The 26646-nt window shown below is 42.2% G+C and overlaps 1 protein-coding gene across 1 annotated transcript in view; it reads right to left on the minus strand.

The window, feature by feature from the left end:
* Window positions 1-26646, minus strand: part of LOC138628449 (ubiquitin-conjugating enzyme E2 E2-like) — a 72273-nt gene that overhangs the window by 13942 nt on the left and 31685 nt on the right. Inside the window, exon 4 of the mRNA XM_069711499.1 lies at window positions 5596-5728. Within this exon, the coding sequence (XP_069567600.1) occupies window positions 5596-5728 (133 nt within the window). The remainder of the gene's footprint in view (window positions 1-5595; window positions 5729-26646) is intronic.

Consider the following 26646-nt stretch of genomic DNA (forward strand, 5'->3'; position numbering starts at 1 on the left):
ATTATTGTCAAAGAAAGGGGCCACAAATAAACAATGTACAATGGTACTAATCTCCACTCGTACCATTAAACCACAGCAGAAGAAAACAGCAAGACATGACTCTGGCATTGGAAACCTTTAAACAAATATCAATTCCTAGCGTTACAGAACGAGAAATAAAATGACAGCAGTTTTGTATAAAATCTTCATCATATTGTGGAAAGACTACCTTTTTTACCATTTAAAAATAAACCAAACTGTCTTAAAATTACCCAAATATAAACTTTACTAAAAGAAAATATGGGTTCGGTCTCTTTGGTTGCTTTTAAGAAGCTTTTCTGTAGTTGGTGTTTTTAGCAACTAACAGACACATCCTGTCCTTCTGCTGTCACTTCCAAATATTCATCCAACGCCAGCACAGTGTACCCAAACTAATGGCCCATATTAAAACAAGACATCTAAAATATTTCCCCGTTTACTTTTTTCTTTATTTTTAAAACACATGTCTCCAAATAGCTGGTAAAGTTTACCCAGCAAGTATTTCAAGACATGAAACCAAAAACCCGGAGAAAAAAACAGAAGCACGACCCAAACCGACAGAGGAGGCAACCGCTGCCAGCCGGTCTACTGTGTAAATACTGACACACTTACATCAGCAGAACACACACACACACACACACACACACACACACACACACACACACACACACACACACACACACACACACACACACACACACACACACACACACACACACACACACACACACACACACACACACACACACATATACACAAACCCACAGCCTCACTGGAGGGAAGCCAAAAGCTGCAGCATGCTGGCAGCATGCATATCAGGAGGAGACACCAAAACAAGAAACACCTCACCGAAAAGGTCAGGGCATTTTCTTTCTTTTTCTTAATGTCTGCAAATCCAATGAAGAGACTCAAACCAACAATGAACTGATCCTACAAACACGTGCTGCCATATCTGTCTTTTCCCTCCTTTGTAGCCCAGAAACCCACCACTGTTGCCCCGGGTGACATCTTCATTCATTACCATAAACACACTGGAGTTTATTCCGTCTCAGTCCTGCTGCCGCCAACACTCACCTGAGCACCACGTGGATTAATCCACTGATGAAAATAGTCCCCAACAAAATCATCATTTCCTCCTGTTTTTAGAAATGTTTGTTAAAATTAGTTTCCAGCTGTTTTAGGAAATGACTGAGACTTATTCAAAATTGAAACCACATTTCGGAACAGTTTTTAAAGACGATCCTCTGTAGGAATGTTATTTTGTTTCTAATCCTATTCCTAACCAGACCAGTGATGATATGTTTAGCCGTACGTCTTCACTTCACCGCTGGTTGTCGAGGTGGTGTCCCGCGAACAATGTGGCTTCATTGACAATTGGAATACTTTCTGGGGAAAACCCGGTCTGATCCGGAGAGACGGCATCCATCCTACTTTGGATGGTGCAGCTCTTCTTTCTAGAAATATGGCCATGTCTCTTAACAGCCCTAAAACCTGACATCCAGGGTTGAGGCCAGGACACAGAGCTGCAGTCTTACAGCTCCTCTGCAGCTTCTTTAGAGCTGTCACTCACCCAAAACCTTCAACATCCTGTGGAGGTTGTGTCTGTACCCAGACCACCTATATTTAAAAAACTCAAGAAAAGATGTATCAATAAAAAATTAATAAAAACTGATCCTACCAAATTAATGGATCAAAAATTATTATATAATTAAAAGCAGACTATTAAATATGAGATCTCTCTGGTCTAAATCTCTGTTTGTAAATGACTTGATAACTGATCATCAGATTGATTTACTCTGTCTCACAGAGGCCTGGCTGCAACAGGAAAAATATCTTAGTATTAATGAAGCAACTCCTATTAATTATCTATATTAATTATCATGTTCCTAGAGATTCAGGCCGAGGAAGAGGAGGAGGAGGAGGAGGAGTGGCAGCAATCTTCCACTCAAGTTTATCAATTAATCGAGACCTAAACTTAGTTATAAGTCATTTGAGAGTCTGACTCTTTGTCTCTCACCCAAACTGGAAAACACAAAAACAATTCTATTTGTTGTTGTTTATCGCCCACCTGGTCCTTATTCAGAGTTCCTAACTGAATTCTCTGAGTTCAGATAAAGTGATGATAGTGGGAGACTTTAACATTCATGTTGACGTGGACAACGACAGCCTCAGTTCTACTTTCAGCTCATTATTAGATTCTATAGGCTTTTATCAGAATGTAAATAAACCCCGTCACCGTGGTAACCACACCCTCCATCTGGGTCTGTCTGGAATAAGTATGGAAACTGAAAATTTAATTGTATTTCCACAAAACCCTTGTTTTGTCGGACCACTTGTTATTAACATTTGAAGCCAAATGTGGCCAAGTTTAAGGAAGCAGTTACATGCTTATCCTCTTCGATGCTGTGTTAAAGTAGTTTTGCAGGCTATGTACAACAGGCTTTTAAAGTGGCTGTAATTAAACCTTTACTTAAAAAGCCGACTCTTGATCAGCTGTTTTAGGAAACTACAGACCAATTTCCAACTTGACATTTATTTCTAAAATCCTTGAAAAAGTGGTTGCAAATCAAGTTTGCAATCATTTACAAAGGAATGATCTGTTTGAAGATTTTCAGTCCGTCTTTAGAGTTCATCATAGCACAGAAACAGCTCTGGTGGAAGTTACGACCTTTTATTAACCTCAGATAATGGACTCGTCTCTGTGCTTGTTCTTCTGGACCTCAGCGCTGCTTTTGATACGACTAATCATACGATCTTATTACAGAGATTAGAAGATGTTACGAGGATTAAAGGAACTGCATTAGACTGGTTCAAATCCTACTTATCAGATAGATTCCAGTTTGTCCATGTCAACAATGAATCTTCCAGACAAACAAGAGTTAGTTATGGAGTTCCACAAGGCTCAGTGTTAGGCCCAATACTTTTTACTTTGTACATGCTTCCATTAGATGTCATCAGGAAGCACTGCATAAACTTCCATTGTTATGCAGATGACACTCAACTATATCTTTCTATAAAACCAGATGAAACTAATCAGTTAGTAAAACTTGAAGCCTGTCTAAAAGACATAAAGGTCTGGATGACCAAAAACTTCCTGCTTCTAAATTCAGACAAAATGGAAGTTATTGTTCTTGGTCCTAAACACCTCAGAAAGTCTTTCTGTAATCACTTAGTTACTCTAGATGACGTTGTCTTGGTCTCCAGCAAAACTGTGAGGAGCCTTGGAGTCGTCATTGATGAGGATTTGTCCTTTAGACACCATATAAAGCAAGTCTCCAGAACTGCCTTCTTTCATCTACGTAATATTAATAAAATCAGGAAAATCCTTCCTCAGCGTGACGCAGAAAAACTAATTCATGTGTTTGTTACTTCTAGGCTAGATTATTGTAATTCCTTGTTGTTAGGATGTCCAAATTACTCATTAAAAACCTCCAGTTGATCCAAAATGCTGCAGCAAGAGTACTGATGGGATTTAACAAGAGAGATCATATTTCTCCAGTTTTAGCTTCTCTTCACTGGCTTCCTGTGAAATCAAATCAAAATTCTCTTGATGACTTACAAAGCTCTACATGACCAGGCTCCATCATATCTTAGAGATCTTATAGAACCATATAATCCTAGCAGAGCACTTCTCTCTCAGTACGCTGGTCTACTTGTGGTTCCTAGAGTTTCCAGAAGTAGAATGGGAGGCGGAGCTTCAGTTTTCAGGCTCCTCCCCTGTGGAACCAGCTCCCAGTTTGTGTTTGAGGGGCAGAAACCCTCTCTAGCTTTAAGATTAGACTCAAAACGTTCCTTTTTGATAAAGCCTATAGTTAGGGCTGGCTCAGGTAGACCTGAACCAACCCTTAGTTATGCTGTTATAGGCCGAGGCTGCTGGAGGACCTCGTTACATGCTGAGCTTCTTTTCTTTCCTCCTACTCTTTAACTGACTCATACCTCACCATCTTTTTCTCTCCCATAGTTTCTTATTATTGTCTGTTGTCTCCATTCAGTTCCTTCGCTTGCATAGTTTCTGTTCTTTCTTTTGCAGATGTCCCGTCATGGAGCTGCATGTCTCTGCTCTGTGCTTGTCGTCTCCACCAACAGTTCTTCTCTTGTATCTCTATGCTGTCCTTTTCTCTCTCTGCTCTCCTCTCACCCAACCGGTCGAGGCAGATGTTCTCCACCTCTGAGTCTGGTTCTGTCGGAGGTTTCTTCCTGTTCAGAGGGAGTTTTTCCTTCCCTCTGTTGGAGGTTTTTCTCCCTTAAAGAGGAGTTTTTTCCCTCCTCGCTTATGTGGGAATTGTTGAATTGTTGAATTGTTGGGTTTCTCTGTATAATATTGTGAAGTCTTGCTGTAAGGACTTTAATGTGTTAAGTGCCATGAAATAACCTGTGTTGTGATTTGGCACTATATAAATAAAATGTAATTGAATTGTTAAAAAAAAATGTACATTTTTTATTTTATTTACTAAACAACTTTATTCATTTGAAAATTGATAGTTTCGGTCAATAAAAGCTAAAGACATTAATCAAGTTATCGAGAGTGATTTGTAGTCTTGTTTTTGCTCTGCATGTGAAGTTCTTCTGTGTCTAATCAGAAATGACAGCTGACTACATTCGGCCCTTCCACAGGTTTTTTTGTGATTGTAGAGATCAAAAATGCTTTGAGTTTGTGGCAGATTGCGACTTTTAAGTGAGTTTTTGGTGGGGAAATTGCAAAAGGAGAAGAAAAATTAGATTTTTTTTTTCAAGAGCTACCTGATAGCTGATGGAGAATGATATGTAATCAGTTCCTGTGATAATAATCACAGAAATATTTTAGTTGTAATTTTTATTTAGAGAATCATGGGGATCAAGGTTACAAAAAAAACCTCATAAAAGTGATGCAATTTGTCTTTGGCTGTAGTTTAGAATATAAAGGCTACATCAGCTGTCAAAATAAGAGCTTTAGATGCTGTTTAATTCAAGTTAATTCAACACTTAGACCTACTGGATGCACTAAAAACAAAGTGCAGTCTCTGACAACTTGACGTGTGTATAAAACTATTTTAACACAGTAATATATCATCACTTCCTTTGATAATAAGCATTTAATTAGATTAATTTAATGTGAAGACCACATTTCCCTCAAAGCCGGTCACTTCTGGGTTTTCTGCTCGTTGCGGTTTCCTCCGATGCTCCGAGTTTGTTTTGGTGATGAAAGGAGAGGAGATCATAAACGAGGAGTTATTTGTGTTAATAAAGTAAAGTAATAAAGCAGTACCGCTTTCAGCAGAGCTTCTAATCGCAGCAATTTAAAAGAAACATAAGCTCCCGCAAATATTGCGGTGACTGCTTGAATTTACGAGCGTTGGTTTTGTTCTCGCCAGCTACAAAAGGGACGGTTTACTAGAAATATCACATATGTGTCATTTCTCCGTAATGCTGTCACTGGTTATTTTGTCAACATGCTGCAGGTGAACAGGCCTTCAAAGAGTCATTGTTGTTGGACAACGGGGTGAACAGCTGACGTCCATCTAAGACAGTGGTGACATCGTTTAAAGCGCTTGGTTCAGGAGGGGGGGCTTTGCTGCAGAGCTGCTGGACATCACTAACCTTGGGTGGTTTGAAGGGGTAGTCTGGTGTGAAGGCGATGTCCAGGAAGAACACCCCCCCCTCGTACACGGAGCCCGGCGGGCCCAGGATGGTCGACCTCCACTCATAGATGTTGTCTCCTTTAGGACCGGCGCTGTATTTACAAGGATAAAAAGAACACAAGGAAGAAAAGGGGAGAAATTGAATCTACCAGCAGACGTTTAGACAGGAAAAGACGCTCTAATCGTATAACTCAATTCTCTCTACAGCAGCAAGCCAAAGAAATAAAGTGTGTGATTATCAGATGGTAAATCAGCCACACAAAGCTGCTGTTTTTTAAGTCCTCATCTATCAGAGGATTAGGAAACATTTCCACAGTGAGCTTAACAAAGAGTGCATCTGTACGCCAGGAGAAATGGGGAGTGTGATCAATGTCATGTGGGTGACTGATGTGTCTGGCATGTGCATTCAAGCATGAAACACCCCCTCCCCCTCACACCCACACATACACACACTCACACTCACATGCACATATAAACAGGAAGGTGTTGAGCAGCAGCAGCAGTGGCTCTGTTTCCTCACTGTTCATCAGCGTTTCACTGCTGGGCAGCTGGCTGCTGCTGAGCTCCATTGTTGCCTTGATTGTCGCCACACACACACACACACACACACACACACGCACACACACACACACACACACACACTCACACACACACACACACACACACACACACACTCACACACACACACACACACACACACACACACACACACACACACACACACACACACACACACACACACACACACACACACACACACACACACACACACACACACACACACACACACACACAGCTGCGAGAAGAGAGGCACTAATCCAATTCCATTTTCTATTGGAATTAGGCCAGATGCCCCTGTCGGGTTCTTGTATTACTTTTACTTTCATCATTTACTCACAGAGAGAAAACCAGAGAGAGAGAGAGAAAGAGGGGGAGAGAGAGAGAGAGAGAGAGAGAGAGAGAGAGAGAGAGAGAGAGAGAGAGAGAGAGAGAGGGAGAGAGAGAGGTCCATAACTAGGATGAGAGAGAGTGAGTTGCTCATGTGAGCAGCAGCCTGTTGTGAAGCATCGGTCCTCTGAAGTCGTATTTCTTGTCAGCGTGTGTTCGGACACAGAGGAATTATGGGAGAAAGGATGCCGACATGTTCTCCTGGTCGGATATAAATAGCGTGGTAGGCGGTAGTGGGCCGACACGGCACAGGAGGGACAGGGGGGACGGGAGGGCCGATGGTGCGACTGTCCCTCAAATCTATGTTTGTGTCCCAGAACGTCAGGGCCAGTGGTTGGACAACACACGGCCAGATGTGGTCCCAGGTTGACCGCTGGACTGTTGTTAAATGTTGATCCTCCTCAAAATGTATAGGGATTGGTATTTAAAGACAAAATAGTGTATACCAATCGATTTTATATATTTTAATGAATAATATGCTAATGGTGTCTTTGTCTCCAGTCTCTAACTCACATCACTCACTGGAAATTTGCCTCCAGTTTGAGGACCGATGTGTTTCCTCCTCAGCTGAGTGAACTGAACGGTGGAGGTTCACCAGACATCCCTTTTAAAAAAATTTCCCCTCGGGGATTAATAAAGTATATACCTACCTACCTACCTACCTACAGAGGCTTCTTCACGCAGACGATGTCCAGTTGTACCGACCAGATCATCAACTCTTCATCAACATCTTCTTTCAAGGATCAATCACTTGATTCTGCTTAGTTACGGCTCTGATTTAACGTGTTGAAACCGGCTCGCAGTTTCTTTTAGAAATCCATCAAAGTGCTTCATCAACTTCCTACTTGTCATTAAACAAAACTCAAGTCTGAAAGAGACAAAAAGTTGAATCCTAAATTGTACTAAACACTTCGTAATATGTTTAACAGCGAGATTCTGTTATTCTTTAAAACCTTGTTTGGCCTTTTGTTTTAAACTACTTTTACTTTCTCCTCATCTTTTTGTCTGATATGTCTATTTGAATATATTTTGTGTTATATTTATTTTATTACTGTTTGATCAGTTATATCTCTAATATATGTCTCCTATCAGCCTTCCTGGTACCTTGTTAGTTTCACTCTTTGTAAACGTCTGTATTTAAACAGTGATACTGTATATTAATAAAGATGATTACCATTATTACTGTATAAGAAACAGTTTGAGTGGAGAGTTTAAGTGTCTTAAAAAAGCTTCTCAACATAAAACTATAAAACTCTGTGTGCAACACAGCTTTTAAATAAGTGGTTACTGCTTGAATAATTTCATCTTCCTTCATATTTGCTCTGCGTGACATCCCACTAAATCCATGTTGTTACATCACCTGGTTAATCTGAATGAATATCAGCACAAAGAAGCAACTGTTGGGAGACTCGGTCCACAAACTACCAGTGTTGGCCTTGAAAACCTATCATTAGTCAAATCCTTTTGCAAGGTAAACATTTCAAATTGTCCTCAAGGCCTCTTAAGGTTGGCTAACCGCTGATTTTTCTCTCCACTGAATTCCCACAGTCGGCTGCATGTGGAAATGTTTAGGGCTCTGGCAGCGCTGCCTCTTTTCTTTCTCTTCCTGCAGCCCGGTACAAGTCTCTCTGACAGGAGGACAGATTTAGGATCCAGTAGAGAAGGATTTATATTTGTATCACCTGACTGGACGTGTCAGGATGATGGAGGACACAAACCGGCAACATTCACCTCCAGCTCTCTTTCTATCCAACGCAGCTTGACTGTTATGTTTAATTGGTGGGAAGCTATTCATTAAAATCTCAGGTCTGCTTTAAAACTTACCGAAACTCAAGCCACAGGAAAAACAGAGTGCTGTTGAAGTGAAGCCTAAATGACAATGATGAACCCGGCTATTTCCCACGGTGTCAATTTCCACACTGTGAGCCATTTATAATGAGTCTGGAGCACTAAGAGGGCCCCACTAGAGGGGCACTATAATTAAGATGATCCTCTTCCTGCATCCTTTAGCTGCCATGCAACTGTGAAGTCTACAGCTCAACTCACCACTGGAAAATAAAACCACCACATTGACGATAAAAGGTTGTTTGTTCACTCAGCTCGGATTGATCTGATTTTCTTTTGATCAGATTACCAATTTAACAACAACATGAGACCTGATGAGTCTGGTGCATCACATCCTTGAATGTAAACTAACAGGCTCACTATCTTAAAGCAGACTGAGCCTGAGGGAGGATGTGCACATGAACTATCTTTTTCTGTTCATTTTATTCCACTGATAAGATAAAAGCCTAATCAGAGTTTACTATTATGCACTATGAAGAAGAAGGGACATTAATTGGTATTGAACATTGTAACATATATAAATATGGCTTTTGAATGTCACCTTTTTACTGCACACCTCCAACTTACTGGGCTCCTTTAATATTTGGAGATGTGGCCACGGGGGTGCTGTGGTGTTTGGCTTCCAACTAAATCCATGAGGTTAATGCCAATAGACGCTCATCCAAATGTGGTCGGTCCAATATTAAGACTAAACAGTTGGTGCTAATTCTCCACTCGTGTGCCATTAAAGAACAGCAGAGGAAAGAGCAACAAGATGACATCACTAAAGGAGCGCCAGTCCGATCTCAGACTGGGAAAAACAACTGGGAAATATCCATCTGAATAGTTTTGATAGTTTCACCTGAATGTTTTCATACAAATGCAAAGAAAAGTTGTGCAACATGATGACGGACTCTGCTATCAGGGGATGATGTAATAACTGTGACTGTCCTAACGCTGATCAGGCAGGCAATTTGGTTTCATTTCCACCTCCCTCAAACCTGAATGTTTAGAGGCCGGAGCAGGAGCCATCAAACGGGAGCCGTGACATCTTTTTGTAGACCGACATGTACGTGCGCTCAGTCGCTCATGAATCTGGATCATTTTCATGTGTCGGGTTTTGATTAAATAGAAACAAAGATCTCTGTAGGGAATCAAAATGTTTGACATGAATAACAAAGGAACACACCTTTTATCTTTCAAATACACACACTGCTCATATGACTATAATTGATCTTTTCCAGCTGGACCCTGTATTGTAATATTTTGCGAGCTAACTTGAAACTGTAAAACCTTGTGAGAAAAAAAAGCAACACAATGCTGTGGAGGGAACGCTTGGTGCCATCCTCAAAATGATATTTCCTCTTTGCTGAGCAGCATTATTTAACAAAGTGTCTGTCGAGTTAAGGATTTAATGAGCCGAATCAGGACTGGATGGAGTTTAATGAATTAATCAGGCTTTGTTTCAGGTACTAAAACTAAGATATACTGTAATCATCGGTCACAAATAACAAGCATATTCAAAGCACATGGATTATACTGTACAGTTTTATATATTCAGTCTCTCTCTCTCTCTCTCTCTCTCTCTCTCTCTCTCTCTCTCTCTCTCTCTCTCTCTCTCTCTCTCTCTCTCTCTCTCTCTCTCTCTCTCTCTCTCTCTCTCTCTCTCTCTCTCTCTCTCTCTCTCTCTCTCTCTCTCTCTCTCTCTCTCTCTCTCTCTCTCTCTCTCTCTCTCTCTCTCTCTCTCTCTCTCTCTCTCTCTCTCTCTCTCTCTCTCTCTCTCTCTCTCTCTCTCTCTCTCTCTCTCTCTCTCTCTCTCTCTCTCTCTCTCTCTCTCTCTCTCTCTCTCTCTCTCTCTCTCTCTCTCTCTCTCTCTCTCTCTCTCTCTCTCTCTCTCTCTCTCTCTCTCTCTCTCTCTCTCTCTCTCTCTCTCTCTCTCTCTCTCTCTCTCTCTCTCTCCTGCAGGCCTGTTTTGGCCTTTAGATTTCTATTACTTAATGGTAGTGGGATCTGTACATTAACTGCTTATGGCTCTTCACTTTTTATCTGAAAGCTCTTCCAGGAACTCAGCAGAGCTTTTTCTGTTCCAGTGTTTTGAAATTCAATGTTATCTTTCTCTCACTGTTGACTGCTCTGCCATCACTATCGCCGTCTTCACCCATTCCTGCCTTTTACCTCTTTTGTAGCTCTTCCTGGAAACTATTTTTACTCTGGCAGCGCACACAAAGAACACACACACACACACACACACACACACACACACACACACACACACACACACACACACACACACACACACACACACACACACACACACACACACACACACACACACACACAGACAGAGTGCAACATTCAAATCCAGGAAGTTTCCGTGGTGCTGAAGGAGGATGGAGCCGGCTGTGTTTCTTTACTCGGGGCCACAGAGAAGAACTCAGCGAAGACAAAAACTCAGAGCGCCTCTTCAGCACAGAAACGCTGAATGTGACTAATGTTTGGACTGAGTGGGTTTCTCAGTTGTGGCTTGTGAGATAGGAGTCGTAATGACTTGTGACAGCTTGTTAGGACATCACACAGGAACAGCAGAAGACTAAGTCACCTGGTGTTGGGAGGATGTCACACGACCGTTTCAAACCTGTATGCAGAAAGCAGAAGTCCGGTGGGCTCTGTGCTCTTTTCCAGCAGCTCGCTGCTGCACACTCAGGCAACGACACACAGACGCATTCAGAGCAGCAGCAGTGCAGCACAACCACGGCCTTGTAGTGCTGCAGCAGCAGCTGGAGGCTCCCTGTCCCACTCAAGGGCACCTCCACTCAGGAGGTTTCAGGCGCAGTGAGCACAACTCATTGACTTTTCCTCACACGTTTTTCAGCCTGTTTGAGTATCTGAAATGCCGACCTTCCACTTCTCTAACCTCGTGGCTACTGCTGATTCATGATTACCGACGGGATGATACAAAAGCGTTTATGTTTATGTATGTTTAAGGGATGAGGATTACATCCTTAACATCTTATACACCCTAATATGATCACCTCCATTTGAACCACCGCTGGGAGACTCATAGCTCAACATGTTCATGACACAACAGTCATATCAGGAGTTTGACTTCATGTCTGGCAATTTCTGGTACTTACTGTAACTGGCAAAAAGAAATTTGAATGTTTCCAATAAGAGAAAAAAACAGAAACGTGTTCCAATAATTATATTACAATTAAATGACCCGTAAACATTCTCTATTTTTATGAACTTATCATGCTGACAGTTTCAGAGTGTCGATATGAAAACCCAAAAAGGTCAAAACTGCTGTGGCCACATCTTAAAGCAAAGAGCCTTTCAGCTGTACTTCTACTCTCCGGGTTGAGCTTGTAAACATGCTCTACTGCCACAGACCGACACCTCGCTAGCATGCTTCAACTTGTCAATTGGAGCAAAAAAAAAAAAGTAGCATCATCTGTTTTCCAATCAGATCAAGTCCAATCCACCGCTCGCTCCCCCCAGCTCGCCCAAATATGGTCGTATGGCCATAAACTGCTCCCGTATAGCAAGATGGCGTCATAACGGCCGTTCACAAACCAATGAGTGACGTCACTGAGTTCAGTTGCGGCAGTGCAAACAGCTGAAAGACGACTGCAGCTGTCAAAAAGTTCTGTGCAGAAGTCTTTCAAAATATGAATGCAGATGAAGTGCAGGTCAAACCCTGCAGGTACATACATCTACCAGCTGAGCACCCAATAATTCATTTTAATTCAAATGGTTTTGAGCAAATTTTGAAGTGGTTTTGCTTGAAATGCTCATCCCTACTCTGTTTTTCCTTTAATTAGATGAGTTTGGAAACAGGCTGAATCCCACTTGAGCTTTTTTCAATATTTCAACCATTACACGGACAGATCGACATCTGAATACAGTTACTGCTCCACAAAGAGGGAGACAATACGAGCAGAAAGTCTGAAGGCAGCTCGGTCCTGATCTGGGCCCGACTCCAGCTCTGTGAGCCACAATAATAAACACTCTTTTAAAATCTCTGCTCCATGCTGAGACACACACACACACACACACACACACACACACACACACACACACACACACACACACACACACACACACACACACACACACACACACACACACACACACACACACACACACACACACACACACACACACACACAGTGAGGAGGGGGGGGCGCACAAACATGACAGTTTGCAGTTTAAACAGAGTGCTCAAACACACAGAGCCAAACGACAAACTGATGTGCAAGTGTACTCAGCTTCATCATTCCTCCTCATCATCATATCATCGTCTCTCCGCTCCGGCTGACAAACAGACGGGAGGCTGACTGGAGCAAATGGAACAGAATGATAATAGAAATCGATCACCAAACATCCTCAGAGATCTCTGAGGACACTGTGCTTCCTCCTCCTCCTCATCCTCAGCTCTACTCTGTGACTCATCACTGCAGGTTGTTACTTAAAACAACAACAATCAAGTGAGCGGTTGGTTTAACAATAATATGCTTATTGCTGCAGGTCTTTATTTCAGGAATCATCCTGGCTTTGTAGGTGATACTGAAACTTCTGATTCATGGGAATATCAGTCAGTTGCAATCTTAGTTCAAGGTCAAACATTTATTTTGTATTTTGTAGTGACAAATGAATAAAGTAAAGCAAGTCATCTTTTACTGAATACTTTTAATGTGGGTTTTAATGAGTTGTTCTCATCTACATATTTTCCGTTCGTGCAGATAAAGTCAGTAATGTATGATCACTACATGATCGTGACATTGGTTGTATTCGCATTCATCATAAGAAATCCCAGCGAATCGCATGCTCGGGAGCCCATTGAATCTGTAAAGATCTCCATCTGCTCCTCAGAATTCAAACCTGTCCACACGCCTGAGATAATGAGCCCAACGCCTGATAGAACTGCAGCTGTGCTTTCCACACTTCCACTCGGTTTGAGCTCACAGCAGCAGGCTCTGTGACCTGGCATCATTTATCATTTCGCCCTGCGGGTGTATCAATGATTGCGTTAGCTAATCAATTCAACTAATGAGGCTGAGTGACAGCGAGGAGCCCCGACTGTCCGTCTCTATCAAGTCACACACGGCACCCGTTTCTAGTGTAGACAGACTGAGAGGTTGAAGGATGCCGACACGAAGACCAATCTGCTGACGCTTTCATCCATGAGGATTTCGTTATTGTTAAGTTGGTGGTTTACCGTCAGAAGGGTTTACATGAGGTTGTGCTTTTTCCAGACAGTTTTCTTTTCTACGCCTGGAACAAAGTCTCTAGACATTTGTTTATTTGTCTCCCATAAAAGAACCGCCGGCTTTTTGTTGGTTTTATTTGGGTCAAGATACCAGAAATATATGATGGCTGAAAAATGAAAAAGGTGCAGTGAGATTTGCCGTCTGTTATGCTTACTAACTAAACACGTGTTGCTTTATAGTGCAAACAGCAGAGCTGAATGAACCTGCTGAAGAGTTGTACCGTGTCTCTGTACTGGAATACAACCCTGCTACAGGTCGGTGTTTGTCAGATAGCTTGTGATCATTAAATGATCAATTAATCAACTTTTTTTTTATATTAAAAATGGATCAAATGTACATACAATGGGAAAATGTCATTTACAAAGACAAAACCTGACAAAGTGAACAAATAGCTGGAGAACAGACGTAGCACTTCCACCAACACAGAAGTGCTTCTGTTCTGGTTCACAAACCGCAACACGTTTTCACACACCGAAAAAGAAAAGTGTTGGATCTGAAAACTGGGACCTAATGCATGAACCAGGACAACTTCATCAGCGTACTGCTTCCGTTTTAAAGGGAAAAACTTTGGAAAATGACTGTGAATAAAATCATTTTACACGTCATTCACCTTGAACGGACTTGTTATCTACATTTGGACTTCTATAACTTATGAAGATAAGTTGAGGTCCGCCATCTTGCTTGGTTTTCCCAGATTTAACCAGGCTTCTGGTGAATCAATATGTGCTGGCTGTCAGTGTTGCATTTTAGTGCCACAGTTCCAGAAGCAGGTTTGTTCTGGTGGGAAAGCAGTGACAGAGAAGCAGTCAGCAGCAGCTGAAGAGACAGATTAGAAAGAACAAAGCAGAGCGACAAGGAAAGTCAATATTGGACTCATCAGGTGATTAAAAACACAACTCCAAACTAATGAAAGTGTCAAATTTGCTTCATATCGACTTAATAAGGTGATAATGAGCAAGTATTGTTTTTCTAGTTAGTCGTACTGCCTCCAAGTGGTGGTAACAAAAAAAAAATCATAATCATAATTCCAATATTAAAGGTATTAAATGTGAAAGACCTGAAATGTCTGATAATTGAGTAAAAATCCCAGCAGTGCCTGAAGGTCTTTTCTGTTTCACGTTCTACTTTTTCTTTTAGTCAATTTGATCCAAATCTCCAAAATGAGAAAACCCTCAAAAGGCTTTACAGTCTGTAGAAAATGTTACTCCCTCTTTACACAGACACAAGTTACTATTTCCAGCCAATGGCCTCAAATAGAAACGTTGTGGTACTTTAAAAATCTCATGGATTTATCACAAAAAAAGCAATCATCTAAAAAATACTTTTTTAAAAGAAATCTAAGAACTATAGTTTCTTTCAAGACTTCCATTGTAATCTACCAAACCAAACACCTGAAAGAGCCTTTGATGTTGTGGGTGTGTAACAGATATAACAGGACTCTCAGTATGTTTGCTAACAGAGTCTTTGATGCCTTTGACAGCTCAGCATCCAGCCCACCAGCACACTGTTATTACTGTAGAAGCTCCTCGGCTATGTTGCTGCGCTCAAGGGCACTGCGCAAATGTCAGTGACTCACTGGGGAGTGAAGTTGAGGCTCCACCACACAAATCTCTTACAAACAGGTAAATAAAGAAACGTGGCTCACTCACTGAGGCAGCTGGGAGAAAGTGTGACCCCGTGGAGGGCGGAGGGGGTGGGTGGTGGGTGGGGGGGGAGACACTCAGACATTGTACGTGTGACAGGAGCCATTTGTTTGAGCTACTTTGTATGTTTCCACAGTGGGTGTGTTTGACCATGTGAGTCATTTGAACTCTCAGTCACCCAGCTAAATTTGACCCTCTTCAAAGTGTTTGTTAGTATAATTCAAGACAGGATTACCTTTAATTAGGACGTGTCAAATGAAATCAACCCAATATGAAAATAGCTAAAAATGTGAAAACTAGGCGGGAGCGTCGGTTGTTAGCCTAAAAAGCAGCAATTATCTGTCTCTGTGAGATGATTTGAGGTCCCAGCGTCCCCGACCTGACTCAGTTTCACCCCTCCACCAGTGGACGGATTAGATTGTGATCACATAGCAGGACAGACGTGATTCATAAACATGGACAGATATCCACGCAGGAGGAGATTCAAACAGACAAGCCAGCAGGACGCCGTCAGCCTCACTTCCTGTTTGCTGCATTAAAAGAGAAACAAAGAAGAGACGACGGCACAAGACGAAACCCAACCAGCATCATCTTCAAACATTCCTACCTGGATGGCTAATCCCGCCTCCAATTACAGATTACAGCTAACTGGATTAGCACCATTAGCTAACCATTAAATGGATGATACAGCACAGCTCCTACTAAAATACTACAAAGGCTTTCGATGGCTTCACCAACACACCAGACAGGACCATTTCAGCACAAGGTCCATCTCCACTGCATCACTCCGTCGTAGTCAATAGAGGAAGTTTGTCTGGTTGACATGGAAATGTACCTTTCTGAATTTGTGTAAAGTTTTAAGGATCAATACTGAAAGTATATAAAAATATGTGTCAAAGATTTATTTTTCACCTTGTATACACCTGCTACAAGTCATTGTTCGAAAATTTGAGAAAAAAACGGTTTTAATGATGTGATTTTTTTAAGTTAAAGCAGCAACTTGGTTAGTTAGAAAAAAAAAAAAATCACCGTTTGGATAAAGACAAATACTACTTACTAAAGGTTAAAGGAAACAAGTCGGACTACCCAGATGCAAAATGTTGGTCTAAAAAAATGGCAGGTTCCTATTTTCATAATCCCCGTCACAACAGGAAACAACAACAACAACAACAACAACAACAACCTCTGTGCAACATCCTCCACGCTGTGAATGGTAAGTTGTGATGAAGCTTTGGATCATCAGTCCGGCAGGTCTGCTGGGTGATTGTTGGTCTTCTCTTCCAGGGCTCGCCTCCTCCACCAAACCCCGGCACCGTGTGGTGGAAACGGATCTGATCATTTGTTGACCCGTCCGTCGACACCAGCCGCCTCTCTGCTACACTCTGCTGTTAACACAACCTGACGTCCTCCTGCGCTCCACAATGATGACGGTGACCACTAGAGGACTTTGTCACTAACATAGAAACGTGCAGAATGTTTTTTTTGGTGTAATTGCTGCATGTCATCATTATTCTGGAGAGGACAGTCTCTTTGTTGAACCCTGTGATCAATGCTTCTGAAACCCTTCTTACTCAGCAGGTTCTTCGTATTCTGTTTCAATCATTTAAAATCATTCCCAGTGTCTGAAATATACGTCTCAAAAAAGATTGATTTGTTGGTGACATTAACCTATGCTGCACATTTCTTTTTTTTCTTTCGTTGGATCATCCGATAGCATCGTGAACTCCCTCCTTCACTCATTTCCAAACCTGCAATTGAAAAAACGGACAATTTGTGTAACTCTGTGTCAACAACAAGCTGACAAGGACATCCACCACATTGTTCTCCTCGGCTGACAGCCTTGACAATCCTCAGGACTGGGGGAGGGGGCGGGGGTGCAGCTGTGGGCTGCTAACATTATCATCCTCACTCTGTCCAGTAGATACAGGTGGGTGTGTTTTATAAATGCTGATATTCTGGTCTGGAGGTCGAGGTTTGTACTCTGTCAGCTTAACTTGAGGCTTTTACTGCATGTTTGTACGGCCACGTAACGAGCGTTCATCAACTTGAGTACCGTTTGTCTGCGTCCACCTTCTGCTCTGCTGGCTGGAGAGAGAAGCTCCGCCCCTCATGAAACACAGACAGCAGAGAAACAGACAAATTAGTGCGACTTTCAGTGACAGAAAAATGAATGTGCAACTGTTGAAATGAAGCGGTTGCACAGGAAATAAGTAAATAAATAGTAGTTACTGGACAAAACTACAGTTCTATGAGTATGTTCGTAATTTTTTGGTTTCTTTCAGGGGGCCAATAGAATGGGAAGGGAATCACTGCACCAGGAAATAGCCACGTTTAAAGGCTTAAAACCAAGAGCAACACCATAAATACTCCAAAAGTGTGCACCATTATGCCAATTGAGAGGATTCATTGTGTCACAGCTACAACACACAAAGGACAGAGTTGTAAATCTCAGATTGAGGAGGGCAGCCATGGTGGGGCTATGAAGGCAGGCTTTTCACCCCACCACTGAACGTGGCCATTTAGAAAGCTTTCCCTAAGATATGGTTTGACAACACAGCAGAACCGTTAGAGCCGATGATGCTGATGCTTTTAGCCCCGACGAACCACCGGGCAGCTGCACTTACTTCGTCACTCAAGCATCTAAGAATAAATCTCTGTGGGGAAAACTCGGTAGGTCACAAGTATTGACTGACAAGTATCAAATAGTTATAGCAGGCATCATTCAGACAGATATCTTTGGAGGCTGTTTGCAGAATTTTAAAGCCTAATTACCAAAGACTAACCTGCACCGTCAAGCCAGTTCTTTGAATGGAGGGAGTCTCAAGGTCTCTGTGAATAATCCACTGTGAAAAGGCTTCAGAAAGAGGTGACGTGTGAATCCCCTGGAGATAAAAGCTCTTTAGATTCCTTTGTTGCCAGCGCTGAAATGACAAAATGTTGGCCTGCGCCGGCCTTTGTCCCTCTTCACTTGATTCAGCTTTGTTCACAATGCATAAGTTTACTGGCAGCAGAGGCGACACGAGCAGGAACAGAACCTGATTGGAGGAAGGTCAAGCTTGGTGTAACTCCAACACCCTCTAACCTTTGAATCAGCACTAAACCAATTGCACTTCCCCATTGTCTTGAACATGTTGCCTAGCAACATTACATCCCTGCAGTGAGTTTGTGCGTGTGTGTGTGTGTGTGTGTGTGTGTGTGTGTGTGTGTGTGTGTGTGTGTGTGTGTGTGTGTGTGTGTGTGTGTGTGTGTGTGTGCGTGTGTGTGTGTGCGCATGCACTTTGTGCAGCGAGAGGAATTTCCATGGAAACAACAGCGGTACGAGCAGACACAACAGTGCGCCTCGACTCACCTGAAAACTGTTGGGCCAACAGAAAAAACATAAAGGCTGATAGAAGAATGAATTGTCTCCCACATTCATCTTTGCTTATGGCTCATAATCTCCAAACCGGTCCTTCAGGGACAAATCAACAGACATTAGGCTGTCAAATTAGCCAACAAGATCATATGAAGGAAATCAAGACCCATATTACTTCCTAAATGTTAATGACAGCTTGTAGGCAGGCATCAAATCTAATACACTCCTCGCTTACTTGTCCTAATGAAGCTTCAAATAAGAGGCCGGCATCAATGTAGAGCACTTTTAAATGAATTAGGCTATTCAGGCTTTGTGCATGATTTGTTTTGATGGCAAGCACTGACAGTGCAGTCATGAGAAAAACAGCAATCATCCTCAGCACACCTCCAGCTTATCTTCATGAAACACCCCGGCAGCCTGGTGGTCTGTCACAGAGGAGACTGCTGGGTTGGAGCTAACGTGGAACAGAGAAACACTTGACTGGAGGAAAGCTAAAGAATGGATGGAAACACTGAGAGAAGAAGCTCATTGTCTTGTTACACGGTCACAAAAGATGCTTCCTTGAAGTTGATCTTCCAAAATTATATGTTGGGACATCAGTGCACAGCGCAAGATATAATGTGAGTAAATATAGTAACAACTTACTGTATTACCAGTTAATTTGATGAACTTATCACAAGTCAACTGAGCACAAACCTGCTTAAAAAACAGATGATGATTTTAAGCCAGCCTCAGGGTTGTACGACGCACCGCTTCACCCCTTTAAATATCATGACATCACAAAGGGTCGACTCCCCAAACACACTCACACCCATCAGACGTCTCGTTGTTCTTGAGCATGTCAATCAAATGCTGTATCCGTTCACTCAAATCCACTCTCTCCTGATTGAAATATAACATGTTGTGTGACAAGCAGTCCGACAACATTTGCTAAAATAAAATGGGCTAAAATTGTTAATATGTTGATTTCACTTTGTAACTATTAAATCAATAAGTGAGCAAAGTTACACAGGTTGTACCAAAAAAAAGTAAGAAATCTTGTTGTAGAGAACATGAACTTTGGCTGGTCAAATTCCTCAACTAATTTTACAGTCTTGCTTAAAAGAAATGACGTCGCTGTAAAGACTGTTTGAATAACTCCGGAGGCCTCTAATAACTACTGTACTGCATGTCTCTCTTGCAGCCTATTATGCTGCATCCACAGTGATAATTCAAGCAAATGATAAGGTTGGATGTGACTCATCTTCTCACACATTCAGCCACTAAAGGGAGAAGAATGTGTTTATGATAACCTTTACTGATGCTACAGCCACTAATGCCTCCATTACAGAGCAGAAATGGTAATTCATTAACCCTCCTCCTCCAGCAGCGAGGAACTACAACTAATAAAACACCAGAGAGGAGAAGTAAGATAAAAGAGGGAGGAAACACAAAAGAGGAGAACAGAGCAGGTTTGGTGATTTGAAAATAAAGACAGAGAAGTAATGAACACTTCATGAAGAACACAAAGTAAAGCCACGTAAAGCAAGACAAGATCTAAACTCCTGAACCCCGTCACGAGTAAATATTTCTCATGTTAAGATTGAATTGAAAAACGATTTATTTTCCTCTTGACTTAAAGCTTTACCTGAGAGTGGATCCTGTTTCACCATCTTTGTCCATAATGACATCAGTTTAGTGTGAAACAAAGATCAATTGGAATCTTTTTCTCCGAGCAGCCCGTCGTCTCACTGATGGCGTTCAACAATTTCATTGAGTCACCGCGGTGTGAGATGAAAGCAGGCTGGAAGTGTGAAAAGTCCTCAGAGGTTTTCATCCGTGTGTGTTTGGCCTTGTTCTTGAGCGGAGCGTCAGATAAATGCTGCTGATGCAAAATGGGCTTTCACAGCTTTGGAGCGAACGGACACTCGCACTTTGCAGACAGCCGGGCATCTCAGAGCAGAAACATGTTCAGAGACGCATATTTGGTGCTTCTTTAATGCCTTAGAGAAAAAGCTGTCAGTGGCGCAGGCAGGATTATATTTCATAGCAGGCACTAGAAGCACTCGATCACCGGGAGGCTACCTTTAACATCAAGGTCCACATACGTCCACATACGTCGACTCAGTAATGGAGATACAGATTGATTCCTGTTTTACAGTGTCGTGTTGCTAACTTTAGTTTGTGAGTGGATGCAGCCGAAAAATAGGACTGCTGTCACAAGTTTATCTTCAAGACAGGATGTGGAAAAACTACAGAATCATAACAAAAAAATATGCATGCGCAATATGTCGAGGATCAGGCCTGCCGGCACCATTGTAAGCAGCTAATTAGTGTTGCTAACTTTATAATTTCCTCTTCTTTCTGACAATATTTGGGAGCTCCAGGGTTAGTGTAACCTGTTGGAAGCTGCCGGGACAGAAACCACAGTCCTCACTGGATAAACTCTCTGGCAACAGAAGCAGGGATGATTTAGGGCTGTTACATCATACTGTTTGCCAATAGTAAATTCAACTTTATTAACTCTTTAAGCGGTTCAGAGTGCACATAGGTTAAGGCTCCCCTGTAGTTTAAGGATTAACATCCTGACCATTACATTCAACATCGAACATAACTTACAAAAGAGATAGTAGGGAATGTAGTTGTAGGATAAACTGGACAGCAGATGAAAAAGAATAATTTAAATCACATTCACTGATCAGATCACCAGATTCTGCTTCTTGTACCTTGACCACTACTTCTGTCTGTATGCAGGGGGATTCAACTACAAGACTGATAAGTGATTAAGACTAAGATGGGAAACTGCTAAATCTGAAAAATCTGATTTCCATCGTGACAAATCAGGGGAATCAGCGCTGTGGAAAGGATCAGCACAATTGGAGCTTTGATTTGATTTATTCTAATGATGTACCACAGAATGCTTTGACCAGCGAAAACTTTTCTTTAATCTGATTCTAATGAAATCTTCCAGAGTAAAAGGTTATGAAAGAAAGTTGGTCCTGAAGAGAGTTTCTGGTCATTCCTCGTGGCCTCAGCTGTGGTGTTCAGAAAATCAGACCGGTGCCAGTGTGAGATTTCTTTCCCAGAAAAACACTCTTTTATCTAAAAGGCCTCTTTCATCTTTTATAAAATGTCTTAAGTCAAAGTTCTTTCATCCTCTTCAAAAAAAAAAATCTGAGGGCACAAAATTCCACACTGGAGAGAGGACGGAGATTTGCTGGTGTGTGTGTGTGTGTGTGTGTGTGTGTGTGTGTGTGTGTGTGTGTGTGTGTGTGTGTGTGTGTGTGTGTGTGTGTGTGTGTGTGTGTGTGTGTGTGTGTGTGTGTGTGTGCAGTCGGCAGCTTCTCATCTAGTTGAAAGGTAACAAAATCCAGCAGTAGCATCACACCAGCGAGCTCTGTGGAGAGCTGCAGCTTCTGTTTAGAATTAAGTCTGCGCTGCCTCCAGTTCAATCCTCCACCTTTCAAGCTTTGTGCTACAAGCAATCAACACCTTAACTGAAAATGCTGAGACAGCGCCTCAGATCAGAGCCCGTACACTTTAAATAAAGCTGGAGAAGTCGAGGAATGACAGGAAATCCATCGAACACAAACGCATCACATCCTGACAAAATGATATCTGATGCTCAAGTGCATTTAATGCAGGACGACCTGATACGTTAGTTTTTGTCCAGAGGATGAACTTATCCAATCAATGGCTGTCAGCTTCATCAAGATGTGGCCAACAAAAAGATTATTCTTTCACCATAAATGATAGAGATGTATTTTGTTGAATATGATGCCATACATGTGGTCCATAAAGTACAACATCGACCAGTATCTCTGATGTTAAAGGGATCCAGTGACATATTATTGTACTTTCATAAAACTGAGACAGAATTCAGTGAGATACGAAGCAGCAGAAGCTTTAGTTGAGCTCCAGACATCCTCTCATAACTCAAGGCATCTTTTCTTTGTCCCTGCTTGCCCAGAAAATGCCCCCATCTGTTAGTACACAACTCAGGCTAAGTTTGTACACTCATGCCAAACCAAAGATAACCCTGAGGACATCACTATGTAACATGACGTCATTAGGGTCATTTTTTTACTCTTCCCAGAGCAACAGAAGAAATGATGCAACTGTTTTCTTGCGTGTATTCCACCTCGTGACAAATTCAAGTGAAGGTTTGGTGGCTTTTCCCCTTAAAAATGTCCACATGTAGTGGACAGAGGCCAGAGAACCGGTGTGGACCGGGTTGAGCTTTGTAATCTCATTAGGTTGGTCTAAACATGACGCTGAAAATGTCCCCTTCAGGTTAAAAGTCTGCTGCACTTCAATCTTGGAAACATCAACTAATAGAACAATCTCCACTCACAAGTCCTCAACGTGCTGAGGTCCATAAAAGGTTTGCACACAGTGCCGTGGATCAGGCTGATGAAGACCATGTAATATAGCCAAAAGCTCCAGAACAAGCAAGTGGACCTCGACTAGCTTTGTCAAATTCAAAAACATGATTGTGATTTTCTTCCCTGTAGATCAGCCTGATATACATGTGCACCGTTTGGCCCAAACTGTGTCTGCAATCATGAGAACATTGACATTGAATTCCATTGATGCATCTCTCACCAGACGCAGGCAATGCTGTTGAAACATCTGACGTGTGGTGACATCATCTACCCGTCACAGCATATCAGAGTGACTGACAGCTGGTGCAGCCGGGACAGACAGACAGACAGCCAGTCACAATGTCGACACTGCTGCAGCACTACTTCAAGGATGGGAGATCAACACTTTGGTTATCTTGGTTTAAAGGTCTGGTGGAGGGTGCTAACTTGTTTGGTGTGGCTCACATCAAATGTGGTGCGTTTGCTAGTTTAGTTCAATTCACTTAAGATGATGTGAAAGCTGTCAATCAAACTGTGGTGCGAACAAAAAATATGCACAGAGACAAGATTTAAAGGATGGGCTCCAAACTGGACTGATGGTGTTAAACCACAAGCAAAATGTCAGCTGTGTTTCCCCTGTCATTGTCGCCATGCCAACGGGACCTCCCGCCCTGACGAAAGAACCGAAATTCAAATATACTCAGAACTGCAGTGACGTCCTGTAACTACGGTTTCTCTATTTAGATCCTGTGCGACCGTTTCATTTCAACTTGGTCTGAGAGTTGCGCAATGCGTTTCTCTGTCACTGAAAGTCGCACTAATTTGTCTGTTTCTCTGCTGTCTGTGTTTCATGAGGGGCGGAGCTTCTCTCTCCAGCCAGCAGAGCAGAAGGTGGACGCAGACAAACGGTACTCAAGTTGATGAACGCTCGTTACGTGGCCGTACAAACATGCAGTAAAAGCCTCAAGTTAAGCTGACAGAGTACAAACCTCGACCTCCAGACCAGAATATCAGCATTTATAAAACACACCCACCTGTATCTACTGGACAGAGTGAGGATGATAATGTTAGCATGTTGCTGGTGATGACGAGCCATGCTGCCCCACCGAGGCTGTCTGCCAAGAGGAAACACTGCACTTCATATCGTTGATCTGCTTTTCTTCCTGTTATTATCCCCAAAAATTGGATTAGAGTTAAAGTGGGAGTCAGTTCATGTAAGCTGATGAAAGGTCATTGTTGACCAGGTGAGTTTCCTGTAACATTTGAGGTGTTGTTCAGTGTGATTTGGTCAGACTGTCTACTGAGTTCTACTGTGAAAACATTCAGTGCAAACAAAGTGAACCGTGGTGCAGTGACCCGTAGTTGAGCTGCGTGAATGAGCCTGAAAGTCCGTCAAAATGGATTTAAACAGTGAAACGGTTCCAATTAAATAGATACAAACCTTGAAAACGAGAGCTTACAATGTAGCTTTTGAACTCGGTGCATGAAAAAAATGTCACCCACAACTACACCGTCGTTACTCCTCCACTCGCCAGATTGGTTTCCCTGCGACTTCCTCAAAGATCTGACGAAGCGTGTCTTTCTGCTCTGTGGCGACAGCCGATATACCAACGAAGCAGCGCTCACTGAAACGTGTGGAACTCAGGTGTCGATGTCGCCCTTCAATGTAACTCGGAAGACTTTCTAATGAAGCTGCAGCGTCTCGCAGCTCTTTCACATCACAGTGCTGCGATCTGTTCACACACAACACAAACAATCTATCAGTTTTCTTCTATTTGTCATCCTGACAACAATATTGTCGGGATGACTATTGGTGCTTTCACAAAATATTTACACAAAGAAATTTGTGATGATTCATCTTCAGTAATGTGGCCACAATGACTTAGTGGGTAAATGCAAATAACAGAAGAGCTAGAAGAGTCTGTTCAGCACATCACTTTACTGTGATGAGCCTTTACAATTACAACTACAGTATATCACTATATTATGATTTCCAAAATCTAAGATAATATCTGGTTTCATGTCACGATATCATTTATAAACTCGTCAACTCTCCCAACTCACCTCCATATTTGTCACTGTGCTTTATACTGTACTCAGATGTCGGTTACGACCGTGTAATAAACCTCTGATGCCATGTACGCATCACTTTAAAATAAAGTTTCAATAAAATACAAGTCTCCCCCTGATCTATCTATAAAACCTGGTTCTGCCATTACATGGTCCTCTATAAGCACAAACACACACGCACGCACGCACACACACACACACACACACACACACACACACACACACACACACCAAGGTCACAGAGACCTGCCGACTCAGCTTGCTATTGTGAGTGTGTGTCCTGAACTACTGGTTAGCTGCTCTCATTATCGTATGCAGAGTTAATGGCAGGCCACTCTCACAGAAATGAACACATTCCCTGTGGGGCTAAATTGAATGAGTGAGGGAAATTGCCAAGTTACTGTGAAAGAGAAACATGTTGAGCAGTTTCAGTGAGCAAACAATGCTGTCAAAACTGCAGCGCGGTTACATTAGTGCTATGAAAACGCACGGCGCCGAGCGTGTTGTGAAGAGAGGCTGTGGGCAGATCAGAGGAAACACAGGGTGACCTTCCAGGCTAACCAAATAAAACTATCTCTCAGTGCCCTCCCCATCGTCATCATGGCAATATTGATTAGGTTGCACTCTCAACATTGATTTTATGTCACTCCTCTATTGAGAAGGGCTCCCATAGACTGCAATCACTCACAGCCAGAAACATCCAGTCTATGTGTGTTTCACTGCCTTTGTCCTCCTGATCTCTCACAACCTGCACACATGCATCCTGTTAGAGGAGCAACACAGACAGAGAAATCAGAGCAGAACACTCCATTCACAGTGTGTCACACCTCATCTGTGTATGGGTGTCATAGTAACCGCTTTCTGATATGAAATGATCCCTGACGGCTGAATCTCTGCATCAGTGATGGACTTTAAAACGTATTTCCCATAAATTCCTAATCAATGATCATTGCGAGGGTGAGAGACAACAGCCCCGGTGTCTCACTGGGGGGAATCCCAACATCACTTTGAATCAGTTCATTATCGATGAGCTTAAGAGCAGTTAAGAGTGACGAGATGGTTTTTGTTTGCTCATGAGCTGCATGCAAAGCTTTTTACTGGACATTCATGCTGTAGAGGGAGATTGATACAGATGTTTTCAGTCTGATATCGATGGTAAAAAATATGCTGACCACAATTTTACGCTGAAATTAGCTCATTCACGCAAGATTGTGATTTCATTTCATTTGAGGATAGTAAATGTTAATTAAGCGATACAGACGTCATGGTTTTTGGTGGGTGGAGAAACAATATGTCTGTGAATTTAAGGCACTGTGGCTCTTCTGTTAATGTGACCACAGACATGTGCTGCTTTTTTAGTGTTACAGAAATTGCTTTATTAACTAAATTAACTACATTTACCGATTCACTGCATGTCTGAAAGGTGTTTAAATTTAGATTTGATAGAGGTGCATTCTTTTAACTTGTATAAATACAGTTACATATTGAAGATTGTGAAGTCCAGAATGAAAAAGAGGATGTTGTGCCAAAGCAATATCCAAATTATGTTACCAGCTA

Source organism: Brachyistius frenatus, unplaced genomic scaffold, assembly GCF_029030835.1.
Source record: "Brachyistius frenatus isolate BFR_SWC_R1_liver_20210118 unplaced genomic scaffold, ASM2903083v1 Contig_101, whole genome shotgun sequence".
Classification (NCBI taxonomy): Eukaryota; Metazoa; Chordata; class Actinopteri; family Embiotocidae; genus Brachyistius; species Brachyistius frenatus.